Genomic DNA, 16,656 nt, shown 5'->3' with positions numbered 1-16,656 from the left:
TAAACGAACACCGCATCAAAAGGGATAATATATAATTATGTTCCAAAAGCTTTCATCTCAAAAAATGTTTAACTTTATTTTTTTTAAGTTCTAGGTATGCATTTGATTTGTTCAATGATATGATATCGAGTTAATTAATAGAAAGTTAGTAAAAAAAAAATCATATTTAGCTTAGGTTTCCAACATAAGGTACAAACTTGGATATACGGGGGACTTTTTCCGGACTTAATCATGGTTTAATTAAAAATTGTTCTTATTTAATTGTTGTTCCAAAAGCAAAGTGGAAGCTAACATTGTTGAAAGTCTCACATCGATCAGAGATAAGGCCAATTCATAATATATAAGTGAGGTGCAAACTTCACCTTATAAGCCAATTTTGTAGGGTTGAGTTAGGCTTAAAGTCTACTTCTAACAAACATTTAACTTGTTAGTTTGGGATTAGGACTCATAAAAAGAGACCAAATTTATAAATAATTTAATTCAAATGAGATTTCTATTTTTTTTACTTAATTAAGTTTATATTTGTTAAATTAAGTTTAGTTTATTTTAGAACTTTCTATTATTTTTTTTCTCTTTACCTTTCTCCACCTCCTTTCACCTTCATCCACTCCCTCCATTTGCCATAAAATATTTATTTACAATTAACACCACCACATCAAAATATTATTTTGTTTTTCTCATTCAAGATTCTAAATATTCTTCATCCGAAATTTTCACTCCATGTAAGAATTGACCATAAAACACACAAAAAAGCATACATTTTCAACATAAAACTTTTATGAAAACTGGAGGAAGATAAAGGAAAGTGATTAGGGTGGAGGAAGGTGTATATATAGAGATGAATTAAGGTAGAAGGAGAAAAAATTAAATAAAAAGTTTTTAAGGTAAAAGATAATTCAAATTTTGACAACTGACCCTTTTAGATAATCGTTGATATTAATTTTAAAAAGAATAATTTTATTTAACAAATATTAAGACTTAATAAAATAATAAAAAGAAACAAAGTTAATCATATATTTAAATATAGAAAATAAATTAATATTAAAATATTTATTTTATTATAAAATATGATGGTTATTGCTAAAGTAATTTTAAATTTAATTTTTTCCTTAAAATATTTTACTTTGAACACATTAAACAAATTCGATTCAAATTTTTAAAATGTGGTTTTGGTGCTATGAAAATTCAATTTCCAGGCTAGACTTATATAAGAGCAGGGTTGAAGTTGACTAAAAAATTAACTTTTGATTTTTTTTTTTAACTTTAAGTCTTAAGTGAGTAGAGATTTTTTTTTTATTCTTTTGTGTTATATGTGTTTTAAAATTTAAAATTAAAAACGAATCAAATAATACATTCCTAAATAAAATCTTGAATTTTAATTTTGAATCACAAATCGATAACCTCAATTCAAAAGAGTGGAATTTTTATTAGTAGTTATCCTAATATGATCTGTTGTCAAATTTTAGAAAAAGAAAATATGATAAAAAATGTTGTTTTCACAATTTTATTTTATACACAACTAATTTTTTTTTTGTAATAACAATAATACTAATATAATAACATTCGTATAAGCCAATATTTTTTAAAATAAATAGTTAAATAAGTAATACTAATATAATAACATTCGTATAAGCCATTTTTTTTAAATAAATATTAAATAAGTACTTGTGATGATGTATAAATAATATTAGTTATCTGCTAAAAAAACATTAAGCACGATGGCTGTCTAAACACGATTGAAATGTGCGTGCAATTAGCATAACCTTTTTCTTTTTGTTTTAGTTAGTATGGACTCTGATGTGTGATTATAACTTTAGAAGCACTAAACATTAGTATTATAGGAGAACTTGTCATGTCCAAACGCAACAAACTTATAAAAGGAGGCTACACACTTATATATACAAAAAGTCAATAGAATTTTATTACTTTAGAGAGAAAGAACATGATGGGTATAAATTTATGTTTATTTTTTCTAATAATTATATACATGTTAATATAAAATATTTTTATTTATTTATTTTGTATACATTAATCTTATATTAATTATGAATAATTTAAATACGCTTTTCTCTCTCTTTCATTTAATTATTTCAAAAGTATTTTAAAAACAAAACGGTAGCAAAAGTCCGATCCTTAATACAGACATTGAATGTGGTTATTAACTATTTTATTAATACATTTCAACCATCTTAAATTTAAAATATTGATTAAGACTCTTGTAGTTAGAATGTTATAATGAAAAATAATCATCTCTAAATAATGAAACCTACACAGCGTTTTTTTATGATGCATGTATTAAGAATGAGAGTTGACAAATATAAAGACTGAGTTTTAAGGGAGTAAAGTTGAAGTTATTGTCGAAATACGCTGGTCCTGGACACAAATATGCTAAATCAGTTTCAGCACTTTCGATAAAATAAAATAAAATTGTTTACTGAACATTTTACTTAGCCTTCATATGGAAGGCATGAAAAAGAAGAAACATGGAAGAGTATATTTTCAAAGAATATACAGAAGAAAGAAGAGTTGTTTAGACGAGTTATTTTGATAAGAAAAACTTTAGGAACATAAAATGCAAAAATATTATTCATAAATATTTACACCAACTTGTCAACCGTGTGCTTTCAATACTGCATAATTAATTATGTTGTCTAAAAAATTCTTTTAATATGTTGCTTTTAGTAAATCTTCGAAATAAATATAATCCTATAAATATTTCAATAAGGAATGCTTTTTTTCTTTGAAAGTTTGAATCATTCTTTATATATATATATATATATATATATATATATATATATATATATATATATATATATACTAAATTTTATAAATTAAATCTTTTTATACATTCTTATCACATTAAACATCACCATCAACTTTAAAATGTCAACTTGGTACTCCAAAATTCATCAATAATTTACTATTATATAAAATTTTAAAACTTAAAACTAAAAATACAAAAATACAAAATATGATAGATCATATTAAATTTATGATAAATTTATAGACAAGCTATAATATTTATTATGATTTTTTAAATAAATAAACGAAGTAAAACATTAAATTATTTATAATGTTCATAACCTATGATGCACTGATACTTCAATTTGGGTCACGTATCCGTATCTGACACATATCGTGTCCGATACTTTAGGATACCTTAACGATATTTATCAATGAAGTATCTAATTTACAAAGTAGTACTGCACTACAATAAAATCTTTGAATAGTGACCAATTTTAGTGACAAAAAATAATTAGTCACTATATAGTAACCAAATTGACAACTAAAATAGTTTAAAAAAATTATAATTGGTCTCTAAATTGATAATTAAAATAGTTTTAATGATAAATTGGTTTTTAAATTGGTCACTAACATTAGCTACAAGGTTTTGACTACCAAAATAATTGGTTTCTAATTAGAAAATTTGATTCACACATTAACAATCGTATATTTACTATGTTTGTAAGAATTATTGTACACTTTTCATTATTCATATATAACGTATCTATCACGTATCGTATCCTATTATTTTAAAAATAAACATATCGACGTATCCAGTGGCGGAGGATGCAAGGGGCAGGCGGGTGCCACCCTCCCCCAATTCTTTTTTTTCATTCTTTTTCATTTATTTTTTTAAAATTTTTTAATTTTTTTTAAATTAAATAATATTATATTTAAAATTAATAAAAATTAAATTAAGTATTTTTTTATTTATTTTATAAAGTACAATAATAAATAATAAAATATAAAATTAAATATATAAGAAAACAAAATTATTAAGATATTTTTTATTTTCTCTTTTATTATCTTTTGAGTTTTTCATATGTTGTATTCTTCTTTTATGTTTATTTATTTTCTTTTGTTACTAAAAAAAGTTAGGCATAAACTCAATATTTCTATCCTCATCTTTTTATATTTTCTCTTTCATTGTTAAATAAATAAATAAGGTAACTTTCTCTTGTCTCACTTGATAGTGAATTATTTGCTTAACATTTAGTATTATTTTTTATCTCATGACCTTTTTGTATATTAATTTTTTATTAATATAGAAGAAGAAACAGTGTACTATGTGATTTTTCATAGTCAATTTTTAATTGTAACTTAATTATCATAGTTTTTTTTAGTAATTATGTCTCTTAACTTTTGATTAGATTATGATAAATTATTTTTTAGTCTTAAACTTATTTTTTAAATAGGTATATTAATGAAAAACAAAATAATAAATTTATTTTTTAAAATTGATAGAGAAACTACTGGTGAAGATGAAAACATGATAATATGGTTATTTATCGCATAATGAAATGAAAGCTTGTGAATATTTTTTGAATCAAATGTATGTTAATAAAACGGAAGATAAATATTTTGCAGATAATATGATTATTTACATTGAAAAAAGTTAACTGAGAAATGTAATTATAATTCAATTTCCATGAGTTCAAAAATATGAAAAAACGATAGACATTTTTTTAGATTGTGTAATTTCTTTGATAATTATATATGTACTAGATTATGTATTCATTTTTATTGAATTAGTCACAATAATATTAAATATATAAATTTTGAGTATATTATTTTGGCTCCCCCAAAATTTTTGGTGAAGATCCGCCACTGATCAATTATTTTAATTTTCAGAAATTGTAAGTATAAACTTTGACATTATTAATTAATTAATTAAAAATCATTCTATGTACATGTAAAATAATTATTTAAAAATTAATAGCCATATACTACATAAGAGTATAAAAAGCTTGTAGTTAATGCTAATTAAATTCTTCATTTATGGAGGATTGTTTGGATTCCATACAGTTATGTTTTTGGGCTGCGTCTGATCTACACTCATCAGTTTATACTTATTGCAGACTATGTGTTGCTTTATTAAATTTACTTTAACATAAAATTCTCAAATAAGTATAATAGTTATAGTTTGCAATATTGAAATTAGTACGTGATAATTTATTTAAAGGTTAAATATGTTTTTTATCATTTAAGATTTAGTGAATTTTAGAATTAGTTTTTTTAAAAAAATTTAATTAATTTAATCAAAATCTTTCAAAATATGTGAATTTAGTCTTTTTAACCAAATCATGTTAAGTTTATTTAACGTCTCAAACACATTTTATGATAGTATTTAAATTGTTTACACCGTCTGACATATTTTCGCTTCAATGTTAATTTAAATATTATCATAAAACACGTTTAAAATCTCAAATAAACTTAACAAAATTTGGTAAGAAATACTAAATTTACGCACTTTTAAAAATAAATAACTAAATTAGTATAAAATTTTAAAGAGAGACTAATTTCAAAATTTATTGAAACTTTAAAGACAAAAACATATTTAATCCTTTATTCAATGCACAAAGATCATAAATGTTTAGGTGTAATAATTTAACAATTAATTATTTTACTACATTGATTTTTTTTTACTTTTAAATATAAAATAAAATAAAAAATTGATATCGCATATAATATGCATTCTTTTTTCTAGCTTGGGTAATAAGAGAAGCCGTGAAATTCAAGTTCAAACATGTTGCTAGATTTTTTTTTAAAGCCTAAATAATGTATTTATTAACATGATGATTAGTATAACTTTGAACCTTAAATTTTAAAATACGAAAAGTTTACATATTTCATGAAATTAAATTGTGAAACTAAAATTTATAGTATGTCTAGAAATTAATTTCACAAAAAGATAAACTTAATTTTTATTACTGCCGTCTCTTTCTTTATTTCGTGAGTGTTTTGAAGATGAGTTGTGTTGAATTGAACTTATTATCTATCTACTTTTGGAAGTGTTTTGCAACGATATAAATTTCTGTATTTTTCTCTATAAATTTCATATTTCATTTATTTTTTTTCACTGCTTGCATCTTGCTTATAACATGAGACAGACTCTCTTTTCGTTTTTGGACACAACACTGAATAATCAGAAGGGCCTTCTCCCACCGCCTCCAAAAACTTCTTCTACCCCAACTTTTTTTCGAATTCCCAGTCTGACCCCACTGACCAGTTAAAATATAATTTATTTAATCTCTCTTTTTGTCTATCTCACCCACTCCCCCGATTTTTAAGGATTAGGATTTGAAAGGATGAACGTTTGAGTTTTTAATTATCTCTTTTAATTCTAATTTTTTTTAATACATAATTATTTTGCTTGTTTATATATATATATATATATAAATAATTTCTTATTTTTATTTTTATTTTATGTAAGATTTAAAAAAAGTTAAAATATAAATAAAATTAACTACATGTCGACATAAACTACATAACCAGATTTTGAAAATTCAATAAAAATGTTAATAAAATTTAAAAATCTGGTATACATAAAGAAAATGGTTGTCAATAGATTTCAGAATTCGATAATTACTGTGAAATATGTTTATCGGTAATGTTAGACTTCAAAATCAATAACCTTATAAATTAGACTGTGGCTCATCATCACAAGTTGAGTTAAAAATAAATGAGTCTAACTCGACTCACTTTATGATGAGCTACAAAATTTATAATCTGGTTCAATTCACTATGGGTTAGTGGATTAAATGAATTGACTCACTAACTCACATAAAAAAATTATTTATTTATTTATTTTTAAGTATTCAAATATTTAAATAATTTTTTAAGCATGAGATGATAATCACAGTAAAATCAATAATCAATATCTTCATCATGTTCATCGTTAATATATGATGAATTATTTCCAAGAAAGTGTCCATATAGTCTAATAAAGCATGACTAATATTACACATTTTCTGTCATGCTATTCAACAAAATATAAATGAAAAAACAAGACATTTTTGTCATGCTAATTTAGAAAAAATTGTTTATAAGACGATTATTTGAGTAAAATTTACTATAAAGATTATAGTTAAAGATTCAAGTATCAACGTAAATAACTTGACAATCAAATTAATTAAACATTCAAGCTATTCAAGATTAAGTGAGTCAACCCAATTTCAACCCAACTCGAACTCATTTAATCCGTGAGTTAAATGAGTTGGGTTGAGTTCAACCCACTTTTGAAAAAACTGAATTTTTCTCAATCCAACCCCGTTTGAACTTGTGGTGAGTCGGATTGGCTCATAGATTGGAACCCATTTTGACATCTCTAATATGTAGAGATGTCAAAATGGGTTTCAACCCGTGAGCCAACCCGACTCACCATGGGTTCGAGCCGGGTTGGGTTGAGAAAATTTTAGATTTTTCAAATGTGGGTTGATTTCAACCCGGCTCACTTAACCTACGAGTTAAACGGGTTCGAGTTGAGTTGAAGGTGGGTTGACCCACTTAACCCACCAACATTTTTTTAATTTTTTTTAATAATTATTTACTACTCCTAATTATATAGGCTCACAATTTCATATTTTTAAATGCTAAAATGTTTCTCAATAATATTTAAATAGTTTGAATATTTAATTAATTTGATTGTCAAGTTATACACGTTGATACTTTAATATTTAACTATAATCTTTATAGTAAATTACTCAAACAACTGTTTTACAAACAAATTTTTATAAATCAGCATGACAAAAATGTGTAGTTTTTTTATTTATATTTTGTTGAATAGCATAACAGAAAGTGTGTAATATTAGCCATATTTTCTTGAACTATATGGACATTTTTTTTTTGGAAACAATTCATACCATATTGGTGGTAAGCATGATAAAGACATTTGACTTTATTGTGATTGTCATCTCATGGATTGCTTAAAAAATTATTTAAACATTTAAATATTTAAAAAAAAAACTATTTTTATGTGGGATGATGAGCCAACCCACCTAACCCACCAAACTGTGGTGGATTGAGTCAGGTTGTAAAATTTTTGACTCACCATAAAATGAATCGGGTTGGGTTCACTCAATTTTAACCCAGCTCGTGGTGAGCCAACCCATATGAGTCAAGTTGACTCACTTTGACATGTCTATGTGAGGTATGTTAAAAGGAATTAAATAAGAGATTGGAGAGAGTAGGTAAGTTAATTCGAAAAAAAGTTGGGGGTACAAAAGAAAGTCTTTGAAGGTGCATGGAGAAGGCGCTAATTGCAACCTTTATATACCCAGATTCAATTTCTGAGTGCTTTTTAAGAAAAAAAAATAATGGGGGTGGGAATAATTAGAAAAGGTGTTGCAAAGAGAAATTCGCTTATATTTTATAAATAGAAAAAGGTGTATTTTGGGCTGTTACTAAACTCCGTACATGCTAAATTCAGTCCCTTTTTCCTTCTCTTGCATGTAAAATTACCCTTAGCCCTGTTATCCATGGTAGTATTATTTTGACACTAAACAAATCTTTACACATATTTTACATATATTATTTTATCTTTTAATTTTTTTACAAATACAAAAAATAAATTATTTAATATCCACAATACTTCTAAAAATGAATTGTCAACCGGTATAAGTGGTATAAAAAAAATCATTTTCCGAACAACAAATATTTCACTCAAAACTTCATGTAATATTTCACTCCAAAATCTGGAATCCACTTTTGTAAAAAGTAATTAGCATTAACACTGAATCACTTATGTCCAATAATAGTTTTGACTTCCGAATTACGTAATATGAAATTTCAAATCTGTGTTACAGATTATGCAATTACAATACAATTCAAAAGTCAGATTAGTATTCCACATTATGTAATTTATAATATTGTTTTCAAATTTTTGATTGAATAATTTGAAAGAAAACCGTTAATTTGCTTTTTCCTCTTACAGATTACTCAATCTAAAAAATCAGAAAAAAAAATCAACCTAGAAACTCGATTATGTTCAAAAATTTAAAATATAATCATAATATGCTTACTCAAAGAGTTAATCACCTTTAAACTTCATAATATATTGATCGTCAGTTAATTAACGGGCCGAAATGTTGATCTCAAACACTTCCAACAATTTCAATGAAGAAAGAAGGAATAAAAATGGAGCAATGAAAGCTTTATTCTCGTTTAAAAATTAAATGAGAAAGTGAAAAGTTTAAAATTTATTAGGTGTGACGAAGAAGTTGTGGGAGTGTAAGATGAAATTATGTCAAGTTGGGTAGAAATAGTTTTGACCATCTATTAACCGTGAAAAACAATGAGGACCAAGCTTTGGTCATTTCTTCCTATACTTCCATAATATCCACTTGTACCTCCATAATTTCAACATGCATTTTCAAAAAATTTTGTAATACAATCAAAAATACAATTTTTAATATTTTGAATTATATATTCAATATAAAAAATAACTTTAAAATACAAAATAAAAAATATATTTTAAATTGTATATTTTAAAATACAAAATATACTTTAAATTTTATCATCCAAAATACATAAACTTACGACGATGCATATTGAAATTATAGAAGTTTAGAAAGAAATTGTCGGAACCTCGTAGTTCAACACTACAGGCCGAAGATAGTGGCCAATCTTACATTTGAATAAATTTGTTTTCAGTATAAATTATGCGATAATCATGAGAAGTGTCTGCTTTACAATATTTTAAATAATCGGTATCAAAATATATTTTTTTTTACTTAAGTAAAATATACGTTTAGAACAGACACTTAATTTCATCATTCTTATATTAAAAAACTGCCATATGCTACAAACATTGTTAGTGTTAAAACCAGTTAAAACAGAGAACAAAAACATAGTTCCATTTTAAGGGTAACAATAACACAACAGACGCCAATTCTATAGAGCATTATTGAGTTGGTGACAACAATTCCAAACTTCTTTTTTGCTAAAAATATAAAATTAGTCGGAAAATCATGATGAAAGATAAAAAAAAAAAGATAAAAATGAATAATCATACATTTGACATGTCATAAATGCCAGAATAACTCCCTTGCAGTAAAAAGCTTTCGGAATCAATGAGTGATTATTCATTGGTGAATAGCTCATGCAACAACAAACGCCACAATTAGAAACAAAAATTGGTGAGAATCCATGCCAAAATAGAGCAAAAACAGCTTGTACTAATGAATTCCATTGTCAAATCCAACCATGCAACCCTACACCATGTCTTCATCCCAGTTCATTCCCTCTGGCCTAATCTATATAATAAACTCACCTTCTTCCCACTTCATTGCACCAATATTCCTACCAACACAGGCAAAGCAGGTTTTGGTTGCTTGAGACTCAAGAAACTACCAACACAATGAGTCTCAACTGCCTTACCTGCAGCCAGTTTCTTCAAAGGACAGACTCATTTGACGAGTTATTTCCAGAAAAGTTCTTTCCAGAAAAGGAATACAAGGAATACAAGGAACACAAGGAATCCAAGGAAACATGCAAAGAGGTTGATAGAAGCTGGTCAAACAAGAAGTTACCATCATCACCAAAACGTGAGCTACCAAAACATGAGCTACCAAAAGTTGGTGCTGTGGCCAAGCTTAAGGGTGATCACCGCCGCAATTATAGTACAGGAGATGTTCCTTATCCTCCTGGAACCTCAGGGCCAAAGCTGATGAGGAGCAGTGGAATGAGAAGAAACTGGACTTTTGAAGATCTGGCTGAAAAACCAGAGCATAGTGTGAGGTTCCGCTGAGATTCTTCACATCATTCTTCTATGTCTCCTTTTCTATGCATTTCCCACTTTTCTGCCTTTTCTATACATTCTTTGTGAGGAATGTTGTAAAGATTGTACAAGGGCCATACATTATTAAAGAATGATGATTCACATCCCTTGTACTCTTTTTATTTACATTTTCTCCAATGAATTCTTTGTAATTCCTGGTTCTATTTATTTATTTATCACATTTTATATTTGTTCTAGCCGAAAGTGATAATTAGGGGTGGCAAACGGGCCAGCCCGGCCCGTTTTGGCCCGGCTTGTATGTGGCCCGTCAAAAAACGGGCCGGGACGGGCCAGCCCGTCAAATAGAAACGGGCCAATAATCACAACCCGTCCCGTATAGGACGGGCTAACGGGCCGGGCCGGGCTGGCCCGTCTAGTTTTTTTTTTTTAATTTTTTTAATTAGTTTTCAAATTTTTTAATTTGTTTTATTTTTTAAATTTGTTTATATATACATATAAATTATTATTAAAGTCATATTTAATCAAATAAAATATTATTTTAAATTTTAATTGATTAGTTAATGTTTTTAATTAGATAAGGTAAAATAATTATTAAATTTACATATTAAATTATTCAATTATAACTAATAATTCAAACTTAATTTGTAGGTGTTAATGATTTAAATTACAATACTATTATATATTTCTACATTTAAAATATATAATCTAAAAAGTTAATCTTTTTAATTATTTTTATTTTATTTTATTTTTTTAAAACGGGCCAACGGGCCAGGACAGGCCAGCCCGTACTTTGGCCCGTCAAGTTGACGGACTGGACGGGACGGGCCAGAACGGGCTGACGGGTTGAAATCTTCAACCCAGCCCGTTCCTTTTAGCACGGGCTGACGGGCTGGCCCGTTGGGCCCAGCCCGTTTTGCCACCCCTAGTGATAATAGACCCAATCGACTAAAAGACCCGTGGTCTGTGAGGAATTTAATATCAATATAAGTTTAATCAAATTTTTAAAGACAAAAGTTTTCCTTTTTTAATATTCACTTTACACCTTTTTCAAATATTATAGTAGGTATAACAATATTACAACTTGAGTCGCAAAAGTAACTTTATTTTCCATATTTGTAAATTTCATAAATTTAATAGACTTAGAATTTAAAAAATGTGCAGAATAAGGATATGACTCGAAATAGCGTCTAAAAATTTGTCTGGATGTTATCTCAGTTTTTTACACAGTTTTCTAAAAATAGTGTTTAACTTTAGTAAATGTTATGAATACTATTTTGTTTGAAGTCAAAACAAAGGCCAGAGGAATGCAATTGAAAAGTTATTAAAGGATAAGCCAACATGCTTGCAAAAGGAAAAACAGTCAATGTGTAATGAGCTTTTAGTAATTTGGATATACTTCTCTTGATTTATGATCTATAAATTTTTTATGTCTTATGATCTAGGAGCTGGCATTGTCATTTAAAATGAGTGGGAATCGTTGAAATGAACCTTGTTAATTTCATCTGAGAAAGAATGAGTTTAGATTATGTTTTATTGTCTGTTCAACATCGATTTCTATTCATAGGGTGTAATATTAGAGTGTTGATGTCATTGTGACAATAATAACATAAATTGCAAAAATGGTACGATACTCAACCAGTTCCTTTAACAATCCATTGGTTCCTTAGTTTCAATGGCTATGAAAAAAAGATGGAAAGGCAACAACGCATTATCTGTAAAGATGAGTGAGTGAGAATGGTAAGAGACAAAAAGTATGAGATTGACTTCTAAGAGCATCTTATTTCGTAAATCAAGATTTATATATTACAAATTCATAAATAGGATTGATAGTTTGTTTCTCAAGCATACATTGCACTAAAGTTGAAAACTCTACCTGCATACTCAACGTGTCATAAAAAATCCGTTTCACTGTGGAGATGATCTTCTGATTAACTCTGTGACAAAGATCAAGCAATGAGATAGACTCAGCCAGGTATCTTCTTTAATGGCCTTTCTACGTCTGTGATGAAATATATGAATGAATAACGTAGAAAATGAAGCAGATTTTCTCCAGTGCTGATAATTTCAAAGCCTGCCATTAATGAAACAGTGGTTATCCAGCATTCTAGCATTATATAATAATGTCTATCATAGAACAGAAAGTCCAATAGGATAAGTACTCTTTTCAAAACGCGAAATGAAGAGTCAACTAGTTTTTCTTTCTTCTAGCTTCTGCTTTCCAATTTCTTCGACTCAACACCACTCTAGGAGTTTCAGTACTAACAACACTAGAAGATTCAGACTGAATTTCCTTCTTCTCTGGCACTGTTTCTGACTTATTTCCAATGGCTAAGCAAGACATCTCAGGCATGCCAGTTATGGTATTCATTTGTTGATGTTTTAACACATGGGCACGTCTAGCATCCTTCTTCCAATCTCGTTTGCAATATATTCGGGTCATGAAGTTGTTGTTGTGGTTCCCATTTGGTGGTTGTTCAACTTTCACAGTTGGTGTCTCTTCGACAACAAATGACTTCTTTGTTTCAGCTTCTAGCCGCTTCCGTGCCCTGTACCTTCGTTGCCTCTCTCGATTCTTCAGCCGGCGAGTCATTATGTCATTGCGCCCCTTAGAGCGCACTCTTTGATCAACAGATTTCATTATTGAACTATCTTGTGTACCACCAGCTCTCTGATCGTTTTCCATTTTCAGATTAGGACTAGCATCTGCAGTATTCATTTCAGGTTAGAAAGGAATCTAGAAAATCACTCTTCTTGTGATGCATGCATGTGATACTTTTGTTAGAGTGAGCAAGCCTTTTAGTCTGTTTCTGTACTTCACTGAAAGGCCTCTTTCCTGGCAGAGCATCATCAATAACCTCAAGAAAAATGGATATGGTGAAATTTTAAATAAATGTGCCAAGTTATAAATGCCAGAGAAATGTCAATAACAGATTTGTTTATTTGAGACATGGAATAAAACAAAAACAAAACTAAGTAAACAAGCATAAAATTAGAAAACAAATGCACAAACTATCCTGCCTAAACTCATGGTTCTGTCCTCTTTAATGTCTTTCATCCCTCTTTTTTATGTAACTTTCCTAACACCATAAAAGGGTAGTTAAAGGCATGAAAAGGCACACAGCACCAAAAGAGTCACAGCCTTTCTAGTTCATGCAAGAAATAACTTTGGAAGCATCTCTAACTGGCTAATTGTGATGCTAAAAGGTGCAAATAACCAGAATATTAAAAGAACTTAGAACTAGCCACCTGACTTTCTAACTTAGAACTTACACCGTTTGTAAAAGAACTATTTTTACAACGAATTTTATGCTTGGTAATTACCTTTTATGAAAACCAATGCTGAATACTGAAACAGTAAGATATTTTTCTGTTTTCTTTTTCTAATGTTAATATGCCTTTCTTTGGTATGGCATGTACTTTCTAACACGCCTTGCTTCAAGGTTTTAAAACCCCTCCAGTGCCTTAAGGGTGCTTCTGCCTTTGACCACCTCTCGTCTGATCGTATGTGTATCTGATGGAAGATTAATATCAGAATCTGGAACTGCAATTTCATAACAATCACTTAGGCTCTTAACAAGTATGCATCCTGAGTCCACTGACTTTGTAGATAAGTGAAATTACCAATTAAAGTTGTAGAAAGGATAGACCTAATGTTTCTTAGTGTCATTTAATTTACAAGGAATGAAAAATCAGAATCGAATGAAATGCATGATTTAAAGAATTGAAACTTATTGACAGGTAAAATAAAAAAGAAAATGAAACAAATCAAACTTAACCAAGATCCAACATGTAGCTAACATTATGGTAGGAATCTATTGGTATAGTACGGTTGGAAATCTAAGTGTACGTCTAAGTCTCAAGTTGAGTAAAAATAAGAAAGTTTAACACCATATAAGGATGAAAACCCATTGTCTTAAGGTTTTGGTTTAAAGATGGTGTCAATCCTTTATGTATGGATTGGACTAATGTCTCATTGTTGTATCTCTCCGGTGATCTTCTCTCAAGAAACCCAACAACTATTTCATAACCAATTTTTGTTGAACGTATAATTGATGAGGTGGCACCATAATGGATTATGCCTTCAACCAAAAACATTGAAAATTGACTCCACAAAGATGACGACCACCAGCAGTGCCGCTGAGCTCCAGTAGCAACTCGTGCAGTGCCAGTTTTGTCGAATGAGAATTACACCAAAGATTGCATGCAAATCATGGAACTTCAAAACTGCGGGATCCACTGCTTGTTAGTATTTCATTGCCCTTTTCACGCTACCAAACAGCTCCAATTTTGCTGCTTGTCACTCTTCCCTCATTTCCTCTCCCTCCACAATATTTCTTCTTAACCAAACATTTGTTAACTATGGCAAAATTGAAATACTTTCAAAAGATTGTATTAGATGAGAAAGGAATAGACCTAATTCAGCCACAAATAACAGCTCAAGGACAACATTGGTCATACACTCAACTGACATGAGATCTTCATATCTCATCAACCACTCATCTTACCCATAGAGGTTTTCATTCGACATAAATATACAAAAAAAAAAAAACAAATAAACAAGCATTTGAATATAAATCCATCCAAATACTTTATCACATATGTGCAAGTAGCTGCCATTTTGTATTCCCTTCTGAACAGGAAAATAAAAAAACCAAAAAACAAGGCACACTTGAACAAGTAAATACGACCACCTGCAAACATACCGTCGACCAATTTTAAGATTTCCCCCTTTTCCAGTTATAAAGGAGGCAAGGTTTCAAATTAACCGTTTATGACTGTAATTGCAGCCACATCCGCTGCATTTGTGCGCAAATTTCTGCATGTCAGGGATTACAATATAACGACTATGACAACCACCACAATTAAATAAAACCTTCAAAGGAGGTTTACAAGTTCTTATATGGAGGGACAGTGAGAGTTAACTAAAGTACAGACCAAAACTTTCCAATGAGATTTGGACAGTACAATTCCCAAGACGCAGTGCAAATTGAGATGCAGCTCCTGCAAGTCAGTTTTTTTTTATGAAAAAAAAAACACAGAATGCATTCCCTGCAATTTCAGTAATCAACAAGTAAACTGTCACAGAAACCCAGATCACAGAGAAAAAAAAAACAAAGAATCTGAGTCAAATTATGTGAACTATAAATTACCCCAGTAACAGTATAATGTGGCACCGGTAATAAACCACTAAAGAAAAATAGGAACTTTAATTAGTGACAACAGCGTTGCAGTCATGGGGTCATTCAGCTAAATAGATTGCAATTGAACCCTCTAAATTTAGTCATCCAGAGGGGTTAAAGTGACATGGGTGTCATCCTCGAATTTGATTATAGAATAGATTTTAAAACACACAAACACAGGTTTGGCACAGGTGGCTCTGAAACATAGAAGCTTTGATCTTTGAGATTCCTAGGTGAAATGGCTATAGATGTGTATTTAAAGAGTGGCTGAAAGGTGGAAGAAAATGCAGAAGAGAAAAAAGTTGTGTTAATTACCTTGGTGGGTAAAGATCCACACCAATCCACAGATAAAGAAACCGCCGAAACGACAGCAGAAGAATAAGTGTTGGAAACAGTGATGAATGAGTAGTTAGGTTCGTCAAAGACAGAAGAAAAGATGACTGAACACACAAAGTTGGTCTTGTTCAGGTTACAGAGTTTTCGGAACAGAAATCACTGTTCAAATTAATAAATTAATTAGTATAAAGATTCTTTCCAAGTAACAAAACGGGGTGGTGGCGCAGTTGGCTAGCGCGTAGGTCTCATAGATTCTGAGTGATCCTGAGGTCGAGAGTTCGAGCCTCTCTCACCCCAATTCTTTTTTCATTTTTTTATAAACATATACTTTGTAAAATTTATCATTGTTATTATGACGAATAAAAAACTACCAAAACAGAAAGTTTTCCTTTAAAGAATATAGCATGTTTAATATATCATTTTTCGAGCAAGCTCTAAAAACTTTGGAATTAAAAGTATCCTCACACATATATGAATATTTTTCATACTGTCAGGTAGAAAGTACAGAAAAAAAGTATTTAACAAAAATTCATAGATACAATACTAATTTTTCAAATATAATGATTTTACTTACCATCAAACAACAATATTTCCACACTGAAAGGATTGTTGACATTT

At 29.0% G+C, this 16,656-nt stretch overlaps 2 protein-coding genes and 1 non-coding gene across 12 annotated transcripts; 2 read left to right on the top strand and 1 right to left on the bottom strand.

Annotated features, from left to right (window-relative positions):
* The first annotated feature begins 9,775 nt into the window (after positions 1-9,775).
* Positions 9,776-10,771, top strand: LOC114166390 (uncharacterized). Its single transcript, XM_028051118.2, has one exon. The coding sequence runs from the start codon at positions 10,142-10,144 to the stop codon at positions 10,529-10,531; it is 390 nt and encodes a 129-aa protein (XP_027906919.1). The 5' UTR covers positions 9,776-10,141; the 3' UTR covers positions 10,532-10,771.
* Positions 10,772-12,274: 1,503 nt separating this feature from the next.
* LOC114173690 (FAM50A-like protein) lies at positions 12,275-16,174 on the bottom strand. 10 transcript variants are annotated; one of them, XM_028058220.2, is made up of 5 exons: positions 16,018-16,173; positions 15,458-15,571; positions 15,226-15,338; positions 13,844-14,063; positions 12,275-13,225 (listed from the first exon to the last, which is right to left on the bottom strand). In XM_028058220.2, exon 5 carries the CDS (start codon positions 13,203-13,205, stop codon positions 12,711-12,713), a length of 495 nt encoding a protein of 164 aa, XP_027914021.1. In that variant the 5' UTR covers positions 13,206-13,225; positions 13,844-14,063; positions 15,226-15,338; positions 15,458-15,571; positions 16,018-16,173; the 3' UTR covers positions 12,275-12,710. The 10 variants fall into 10 exon arrangements, with proteins under 10 accessions (XP_027914021.1, XP_027914023.1, XP_085526085.1 ...); XM_028058222.2 differs by having other exon boundaries at positions 13,844-14,033; XM_085669959.1 differs by having other exon boundaries at positions 12,275-12,593; positions 12,682-13,225; positions 13,844-15,338; positions 16,018-16,172.
* A 76-nt stretch (positions 16,175-16,250) lies between these two features.
* Positions 16,251-16,335, top strand: TRNAM-CAU (transfer RNA methionine (anticodon CAU)). Its single transcript is given in 2 exon segments — positions 16,251-16,288; positions 16,300-16,335. It is a non-coding gene; the product is annotated as a tRNA-Met (tRNA).
* Positions 16,336-16,656: the final 321 nt, after the last annotated feature.

Source organism: Vigna unguiculata, chromosome 2, assembly GCF_037176805.1.
Source record: "Vigna unguiculata cultivar grain cowpea cultivar isolate G323 ecotype 2 chromosome 2, ASM3717680v1, whole genome shotgun sequence".
NCBI lineage: Eukaryota > Viridiplantae > Streptophyta > Magnoliopsida > Fabales > Fabaceae > Vigna > Vigna unguiculata.
Note: the sequence above shows the minus strand (reverse complement) of the source record. Positions and strands in the feature narration are given on the sequence as shown.